Here is a 10,164-nt window from a genome sequence, read left to right as displayed (position 1 = left end):
ACTCCACATACAATGTCCAGCTCACTCGATTGGTATTCACCCAACTTCACAAATTGACGTCTCTGTGTCAAATAACTTCTAATCCATTTCAGAACCATTCCTCTGATCCCATATTTTTCTAACTTATCCATTAATAACTCATGATTGATTGTGTCAAATGCTTTTTTTAGGTCAATAAATATTCCCATCGTGTATTTCTTCTCATCCATAGCACTTGTAATGTCCTCCATTAGGTCGGTAATGGCCAGAGATGTCGATCGGTTCGACCTAAAACCGTATTGGCAATCAGAGAGGATTTTATGTTTATCAATAAATGTATCTAATCTGTTATTAAAGAGTTTTTCCAAGATTTTTGAAAATTGTGACAACAGAGAAACCGGTCTATAATTTGTGAAGTTGTGCTTATCCCCAGATTTATACAATGGAATAACCTTTGCTGGCAGATGAAGGCATGCTTTGTTTTGTATAGTGCAGGTGATGTTTACAATACCTGACACCATTGCACAGAAATCAGAGATGAAAGCTAACTGCATACCATAACCTGCTGCATGTGGTGTTGTGTAGCCCTTTGATAGTGACAGACAAATCAAGCTGTTTACTCACCTACTGTACTGATGGGTTTTCTGTATGGCATAAGACCAAAGGAGTATTGGAAAATGCCTCGTGCATGAAAGAGAGGCAGGGAGATACCCATGACCCTTTGCAGCCGTTCCTGTATCCATCGAAGCCAGGTTCCTTGTGGGTTTTCCACTTGATCATAAACTTCATTCTCTCCAAAGGAGAAGACGGGCAGCAAATGAGCTCTAAAAATGTTTAATGATAGGGCTGTTGAACTGATGAATATCCACTATGTGAAATCCTAGTGTTTTACAGTTCCACATTTTAAATTGATCCCATAATGGACTATGTGCTTTCCTACGAAATTCCACATGAAGGACCTTAATAAGCCTCTGTTTCAAGAGGCCACACTCAAGCTGCGAGAAACCACAAATGAACACATTAACAGAATCTTTTCAATAAATCTTAAGATCTAACAGAAAAAATTCCTTCCTCCAGGGCTTTCCGCTCTTACCCATGCTCCATGGCCATTTTGATAAAACCTTTCTTCTCAGCCAAGATCACGTTGTAGGTCCCAGGATGGGCATCCAGGGCCTCTGGGGCTCCACCAACTGCTATTACAACAGCGTTACCACCACCCTTTCGGCAGAGCAGGTAGCTTGCACTGTCTTTGTCTGAAGGAATTAGACCTGCGCCGTTACAACAGGAAATAAAAAGTGGTTAAAATGAAATACAATGAACAAAGTAATAAAATGAATTATTTTAATATATGCCTGTTGAAAAATACAATGCATATTTAAATCAGCACAAGTGCAAAATATTCACATTGTTTGTAGCTGAGTGTAAGAGACAGTTGAATGTGATCCAGTATGATGTAAGTGTCCCTGGCATATACCTGCAGACATGATGTAGTCTCTAAAGAACGGGGCTCTGAACCAGAGGGGCAACATGAGCAGGTAGCTTTTGATGCCAGGAAACAGCTCTCTGAAGCCTGTGGTAAAGGTGCAGAAGTTGGTAAAAGCTCCTACCACCAGCACACCATGAGGATGGAAGCCTACAACATAATTGTGCCTGGTGTCCAAATCAGCTGTCTTCACCAACTAGGGGAGGAAAAGCAAAGAAAGTTGTCAAAATAGAAGCAATAATGTTGACCCATTTCTCTATGGCTCCAGATACACACACACAAACATTATTTGGATTTCAAATTTATAGGTGCCATAATAGGATAATCATGTAGAATCTTGTATTTCATATTTTATGTGATTCTTCCTAAAAGAGCTGTGACAGTATTGCATTGTAGTGGATTACATGTAGCTGGCTGCAACCCAAACATGCAGCTTGATGTCCCAGTTTCACCACAGACCCTCTGAACTCTCACTGTCTTCACTGTCCTACACTTCCTTTATACCACCACAATACCTTGTGTTCAAAATAACTAAGTGCAGTATTGGTTGGCAGCTAGAGTTACTAGTTATTTTTCATATTAATATTTTACTTAAAAACAACAACAACAGGAACAACCGACACAATCTGTTTATAAAATTGTTAAAGACTGAACTAGCAAATCTGAGCCTTTCTGACTTGCAGGCCTTTTCAAAGCCATGTTTGCTTTGGAGCTTTTGTCACATTTCATATGTATATAAATGTTTAGTAGAGACTTTTTTTTTAATCCTCTCACATAATGAAACGTCTGAGGTCCAGAGGGTTTATCCGTATCTACAGAATATCCACAGAATGTTCCTAAAGCTCCATTAATCATTAATCATTAATCACTAATCATCTTATGATATGATATATACTGAAATTCCATATGTTGATAATATTCCCCCACACCAGTGTCACCCAGCTAATTCTAGTTTATTTGTTGCTCTTGCACAGGTTTCCCAACTTCAGTCTTTGATATGTTCATTTAGTGCTAAGTATTGATTAGCAAGTCATGTGTTCACTCATAGAAGTGATAAGACTACATGGCAACATGAACTCGCTGGTGCTGACTTACAAACACCCTGGAATAATGTCATTCCCCCTTTGTCTGTCCCCGTGCAGGAACTACATGATGTGATGTGATTGTTGTTTTGGACAGTTCAATGGCATTTAATCTTTGGGCATTAAGTAGTGTTTCTCGATAGTGTCAGAAATAACTCAATCATTAATTCTAAATGACTTGATATCATATTTGAGGAGTATTGTGTGCACGTCTCCACTAGCCCAGACAGTAGAGGGAGGAGACAGTGAAAGACACTAAAGATCACTGTCAAGAGTGAAGAGTCCTTTGCTCTAGTTTGTTTTGCAGCACATGATGAGCATTGTGCCACTTAGTGAAAAAACAAATGTACTCCCCTCCCTCTGTGTGTGTGTGTGTGTGTGTGTGTAAGTGTGTGTGATTAGTATTTCAGGTTACAGTGCTCTCAAGGCCACACTGACACCCACTATCTGGGAGCATGCTATGTTTCTTGTCAGGGGCAAATTGGCAGCTTCAAAGAGGAGATTTCATACACTTTGATACTTTTGTATCAAGAGTATCAAGGCGTGCTTTGAGTGTGCTGTAAAAGCATAGAAAGCTGCTATACAAGTATAAGACCATTTACCCTTTACCATTTTGTCTCACTAAAAGTGACAGCCAGCAGTGATACATTACACGGAGATTTGTCAGACATATTCCTGTTGTTGATCAAATGTTGGACAAGAAAAAGAAACTTTGACAAAGCAGGTTTTTTTTAAAAACTGATATTAGATCTTTGCAGAGCTGGTGCCCTCTTTTCATGATCTAAGGCGCCCCTTTCCAAGCGCAACAATCAAGGTGCATGCAGGGCGTGTCTGATCCAATTTTGCTATTTTGATGGGGCAAAAATTATACCTGCATCAGGCGATTGTTTCAAAACGATTGAACTTACTGTATTAATTAGCCCATGGGTGGGTTTTGGGCATAACATACTATAAACCAATCAAAATGTCATCTCTCATTCCCTTTAAAAGGCAGTCATGGTTGTACCATGGCCGATCCACCTGGAAGTAGACAGGAGCGATTTAAATACCTATGTGTAGAGCCAGGACGGCTCAAACAATTTGCCATTTACATTGACCATTATTGTGACCAGATAATTCTGATACATAATATAATCAACCATTTCCATTTTTAATAACATGGTTTAAAGGGAATTAATTTTTAATTGTGAAAACATTCTATTTTTAATCTGTAGCATTTTGGTGCGCTGCTGCAAGTCCCTATCTAAGTGGCAAGCAATGTTTGTGCCTTGCACACGTGTTACTAACTTGATCCAGGGCCTTTAAATGCTGGACTGCTGGCTTAGACCAGTCTTTTGTTCGTCACTGGTGCAACCTCTTATTGTGTTATCCTCAAGATACTACGTGCACCAAAATGCACCTACAAAGGCCCCTCGTTTACATCGACATTCCCAGGTGGATGAAAGTGCATGTGGTATCTTGAGGGCGCGGATGCTAGCAGGAAGAAAGGATACTGCGTCGGGTGCAAGATAGGAAATTACAATTTGAAAAGGGACTGTACACCTGGCACTGGGTGGAAGATATGGCCTTGATGTTTTGTGTCCACAGAATGTGGGTAGCTGTTGTTGCTGGGGACTCCTGGATCACACAGGGGTCATCACTGGCTCTGGGTCCACTACTGATGACCAAAGCTGTTTATAAACAAAAGATATGTCCACTAGTGACCAATCACAGAGGCCTCCTGCAGGGTTGCCACCACCACAAGATCTGTAATGTTTTCCCTGTCAAGGACATTGGTTTAAGTCAATAATGTTCAGTGGACTGAAGGTTCAAGGAGCAAGAAATTACTCTGTGTTGTGAATCTGGGTCCAAGTGAAGGTTTTTCCTACGTGTACTTTGCAGTGTGAGCTACTACATTCAGGTGGTTATGTGCTGCATATTTCATAGCTGGACCAGAACCGTGCTACAATAGCTGTGTCCTCTTGTCTGCAGTCATTGTACCATTACTTTTGTTAACTGTGTCCTGCCTGTAACCTCTTATCTAGCATACAGTGGCAGGAAAACGTATGTGAGCCTTTTGGAATTTCCCAGATTTGGAATTTGGGTTTTCTGCATTAATTTGTCATAAAATGTGATCTGATCTTCATCCAAGTCAAGAGTACTGACAAATATACTGTAATGTGCCTACAAAAACACACACACAAAAAATCTGATCTTTCATATCTTTATAGAACACACTCATTCCACATTCAAAATGGTAGTGGAAAAAATAAGTGAACCCCTGGAATTAATAACTGGTCCACGTGTTGAAGTGTCCCCAATTGCCCCCGATGGTTAAAGCCATCGGTTCAGTTGGCGCCGCAGATGGCTGCCATCGGTTCTGTACCGGAAACAAATTCCTTGTGTGTAACATACTTGGCCAATAAAGGTGATTCTCCTTATCCTTTTCCTTAACTTACATACATCAGCTGGTGTGCTTCATCTCAGCTGACGATGGTGAAATTAGAAACGGTGGGAAAAGACACAGTACTGAGCTCTTTGGAGGACACTGCTTACATTGACTCTTTGTTTCAGACCTAATGTGGCATATCGTCAAGTGATGCTGAAAATAATTCATTTTCAACTTATTACATAAGACAGATGCAGAACAGGGAATGTTTTTATTTTTGGAAATTACCTAACTTGTGTTGATCTTGGTCTAAGAGAAAAGTAGCAACAGTATTCATCTGTGTGACACCCACTGTCATGAGCTGGTAGAGGAGAGCAGCCAACTCTGTGTGTGAAATTGTCAGTAACCGGTTGATTCCACTCTTCTGTATTTTATGCTGTTGCATTATATTGTGAAGTTTCACCTGCTTTACCATTTCTAAAATGTTTTATTGTTTATCAAAACCTGTATTATTAGTAATTTTTCAAAATGTGCTAGTATGTTTTATAGTATTATTGCTGTACGTTTGTGCAGGGATTCTCCTGACCTTTATTATTATATAATGCTTACAACAGTAACTGCCTTATCGACATTTCATCATTAATTTTATCACTTATGATTTTTCCTTTGCTTGCAGATATTTTTGTTGACAATAAAATATTTTACAGCGCATGCATAAAGTATGATGATGCTGATTTGTAATAGTGGCATTAGTATTGTTTAAAGTGTTTTTAAATGTAAAATTATGAAAACTAGACTATAATGACCTCATACAGTTCTACTAAACAAGCCAACAAGGATTACTTTGATATCATTTATTGCTGTGAAGGCTAATTCATGTAAACAGAGACATGACTAATTTAATGTAATAAAAATCGGGCTAGTTATTTGATGTTACTGTTATGACCTGTTCAGGGTGCACCCAGCCTTTCACCCAGTGTTGGCCGGGAAAGGTTCCACCCGCCCACCCCGACTTTCTGCAGGATAAGCAGTACAGGTAATGACTGAATGGTTCTTACCTGGAATATTCTGATCTCATTTTCTTATTAAAAGTATATTATAACCTCAGTTCACCCGTTTTGTTCCCATGTGCAGAAAGTCTACGTGAAATTTAAGATTTATATGAAAAAGTAACAGTTTTAGAATGTTAAGACACCAATTCCATTATTCAAACATCCCCCCAAAGAAGATATCCAATAAATACACTAAGTGGTTCATAGCAATGTTTAACATAATGTGCAGAGCACTTTTTGTTGAACTTGTGTTGTTGTTCTGCCACTGCGTCTTATCAGCATGGTCCAAAGTGTAAGTCTTGGCCAGGGGTATGAAGTAGACCAGAGTAATATGGTGCATGTTGTCAACCTGGGTTCTCCTCTCTGTGTTTCCTCAGATAAGATGTGTCCTAGTTATTTTGCACAGTTACATAAACTTATGGCCAATGTCAAATACAGCTGCATGTTGATATGACAAAGAAATACTGGGCTGTTTGATAATGAAAAATCAACTGTCAAATCAATCTTAAGTCACAGATATGTAATACTCATGCATGACCAAAAGAGGGACACAACAGACTAAAATACTATAGACTGTAGAGTGGTACTGTATAGGCTTGCTTAGGTCAGGGCCAGTTTAACATGTATCTAGTGTCACATTTGACTACAAGCACTGTTAATTCATCTGCAAAGCTGCCAAGTGATATTTCCAAACCAGTACAACAAGTTTATTTTTGACAAAACCTGTACAATGACATTAGTTAACTGTACTGACCTTAGATTATTATATACAATGTGTCTGTGGGACCAGTAGTAGGACCAGGTTCACTGGATATATGTTTTCTTTTCCTTTTAGAGTGGAATGGGTAGCTTTCAGTGTGACAGTGAGGTCACAGTTTACTATAACAAATACAGTGTAATAACATCATACTTCTGAAATATTTCTGGCTTGCAGCAGCATCTGTAGGGTGCCCTGCATAAACCTTTGAAAAGAAAGACACCAATCTGCCACAAGAAGATAGTAATTCTTTGACATTTTGCTAAATATTGATACCATTCTCACAAATGTCTATTAAATATGACACTTGAGTCAGGAGACATTTAGCTTAGCTTACCATAAGGCCTAGAAACATGGGGGAAACAGTTAGCCAGTTAGATTTGTCAGACCATACCAGTACCTGTAAACCTTACTAATTAAGCTGTTGTATTTTCTGTGTGTAATTCATACAAAAACAAAAATTTGTGGTTTTCTGTGGAGCAGTGTGCTATTCTTTGCCCGGAGCAATGACTTCCTGGAGTTGTGTCATCACCCTGAGGTTGTCAGGTAGGGAGTTATTGCTCCAAGAAATAATCTGGCACATAACCCATTGTAAAACAGCAACAACCACAACAGCAACCAGGCTAACAGTTCCCCCTGTCTTTAGTCTTTATGGTAACCTAAGATAGCGGTCTCCCAGCTCCAGCTTTATATTTAACTGACAGATGTGAGTGACATCAATCTGTACACCTACCTTTCAGTAACTAAGGACTAATACCACACTGCAGTTACTGTTGAAAAGAAAGTTTAAATTAAATTACATTTCTATTTATAATTCACATATTTGGTATATTTAGAATGCAACCAAAAACCCCAAATCACTGTCGTTTAGTATAGTGCTTTGGTGTCCATTGGTCCAGTAGTGATAATGGACTTTCTTTCAGTTGCACACAGAGACACAGCCTGCAGTACTGTGTTTAATCAGACAACAAAAACAGGCTTACTATAAGGTTTGGAGAGGCGTTGTGCTATATACACTCATCCAGAAGTGGTCCATTTGCTGCCGAGGACAGGGATAAGGACCACTGCTCATATGCAGTTGGAGATCAAAGCTTAGATCAAACTTACTGGCAGAGTGAAATGTTCTAATGTTCTGCTCTCAGCCTGCAGGGTTAACTCCCACACTTACGTGCACATACAGAATACGCAGTGGTTAAGATATAGGCCACATACAGCCAAAGGCGGTATCTCACCTTGATGGGAAAGTAATCCCGTAGATAATCCCAGAATTTGAGACCACATAAGTAAGGCATCTTGCGGCCTCCGCGTGACGGGGTGTCATAGTCATAGTACCACCAGATGGTGTACAACACACTGATTAGCCAGAAGCGAGTAAACAGCAGGTAAATGAACAGGAAGATGCAGGTGGGTGCTGAGGACAGAAAGTATACAGTAAAAATGTTCATCATTTAACCTTCAATTCTGATTTGCTATAACAAATACAATAGACATTCCACAAGTATTGGGCTGTTATATGTTTGACTAAAATTAGCTGTTGGCATTTGTTCAGTTGCATTCAGTTTTACTGGTTACTAATAATAGAGCCATGCAATGGGATAATATGCCTGTGCGATGCCAGTACAATTTCACTGGGATTAACAGATACTGTTTTCATGTTTGCTCAGGTATAAGTGCTTTCTCCAAGGGGCAGGCAGTAGCCATGAGAGATTGCTGTCAAAAACCAAGACTAGTTGTACTTTTAAATGATTCCTCCAATCAGGCTATGGCCTGGATGTCAGTGATGAAATTATCTGCAAGTAAGTGTGCTGGAAAATTAAAATTGTTCTGTTTTAGTGTAGCATAGTAGAGGGTGTGTTGTGGCCTAATGGTAAAAGTGTACATGTCCACAGGTCAATTCCAGGCCAGGGGACCTTTGCTGCAGGTCATACTCTTCTGTCTGCCCTAGTTTCCCGCCTCTCTCTCTCCATGGATAATCAAATGTCAAATAAAGGCAAAATGCCAAAAAAACTTATTTTTGAAAAAATCTGAGCATCCCTGTAGGAGACTTGACTTCTGAGCAATGTGACTAGTTTCACTCCTGATTATCTGAAATGCCTCAGCCATGAAACAGAACAGGCTCATGGGGGTATGTCAGACAAAATGGGCTCGGATCCACTGTCTTCCAGAGCTAAACACATATATATCATTTGGATGGCAGCATATGAAATAGAAACTTGTTTTAGAAGATATACGGTGTAACTTGGTGTCAGCCAAGGGGCCGACCTTTGTGAGCAGATAAGGACTGCACTGTACTCAGGTCATGTCCTCCATGGCTCCCTCTTTTGGCCATGCAGCAGTTCATGTCACTTGTGACAGCTATTCTCCAGCTCTCATACTTCCTCACACTTGACCAAAAAGCAGCTAAGCCAGCATGTTCACACATGCTAAAGAAATGGAGACTACAAAACTATAGCAGGCCTGTAATTTAACAGTAGTCGCTTACACATTAATGCTCCACCTATAATTATGCATACTCACCCAGGCCGATGAAGGAATAGACCCACTGCAGCACTGCGGCCGTCTGCAGTCTCCTCTGGAGGGGCACGTCCAAGGGGGCAAAATCAATCTTCATGATTTCCACAAGTGAAGAGAGACAAACCAAAGTGCCGCACCAGGTTGTCAAGAAGAAAAGCCATTGAAGTCCAAAGTCCGAAGTCTGTCCTTCTTGCCTCACCACCTTCACCTCCAAGTTGCGTCTTATCTCTCAAACTCAGTATAAGGTTTGACTTGCCACACCATATCAACCACATCAGACTTTTGACCCTGACGGGAAGGAGCTGGTGGGACGCACATCAAAGCATTCAGACAAGAACCATAGAACTTATAGTTTTGTAAGGCCCTATAACCAAACCTACTGTCTGTGTGTGTATGTGTGTGTACACAATGAGGAAACAGGCATCCAAGGTACCGATGAAGGAAAAACAGATGACAGTAGACAGTGAGGAGCAACCTGTACTTTGCATCACAAATCAACACACTCCACTGAGGCAGACACTTATGCATGTTCACTGTCTTTATCTTTTTTTTATCTTTCACTAATTTGCTTCACTTACAGTAGATTGACATAGTACAGTGGGTTCTTTTACCCTTTGATTACATCGTGATGAATTATTAATTTATTCAGGGATTATCAGCCCTGATTGCTTCATTACCACTTTGTTCCTGAGCACTCAGTCAGTCAGTCAATGTTTTACCTGCAGCCACTGACCAACAATAAAGTTAATGCAGTTAAATAAAGATAGTAATAATAAAAAAAAGGAAAAATCGTGTCTTAAAGCTTAAATCAAATCAAATCAAATCAAATTTTATTTGTATAGCGCCAAATCACAACAAAAGTCATCTCAGGACACTTTACAAAGTAAGGTCTAGACCTTACTGTTATCAATATTATTACATAGGGAAAA

At 39.8% G+C, this 10,164-nt stretch overlaps 1 protein-coding gene across 1 annotated transcript in view; it reads right to left on the bottom strand.

Annotated features, from left to right (window-relative positions):
- mogat2 (monoacylglycerol O-acyltransferase 2) overlaps positions 1-9,701 on the bottom strand; it is an 11,525-nt gene extending 1,824 nt beyond the window's left edge. The window contains exons 1-5 of the mRNA XM_020622089.1: positions 9,239-9,701; positions 7,954-8,132; positions 1,454-1,658; positions 1,073-1,247; positions 604-803 (exon numbers count right to left, since the gene is read on the bottom strand). Of these exons, the coding sequence (XP_020477745.1) occupies positions 604-803; positions 1,073-1,247; positions 1,454-1,658; positions 7,954-8,132; positions 9,239-9,332 (853 nt within the window). The 5' untranslated portion in view covers positions 9,333-9,701. The remainder of the gene's footprint in view (positions 1-603; positions 804-1,072; positions 1,248-1,453; positions 1,659-7,953; positions 8,133-9,238) is intronic.
- Positions 9,702-10,164: the final 463 nt, after the last annotated feature.

This window comes from Monopterus albus, unplaced genomic scaffold, assembly GCF_001952655.1.
Source record: "Monopterus albus unplaced genomic scaffold, M_albus_1.0 scaffold272.1, whole genome shotgun sequence".
NCBI classification, from domain to species: Eukaryota; Metazoa; Chordata; class Actinopteri; order Synbranchiformes; family Synbranchidae; genus Monopterus; species Monopterus albus.
The sequence above is the reverse complement of the archived record's forward strand: the minus strand, read 5'-3'. Positions and strand labels throughout refer to the sequence as shown.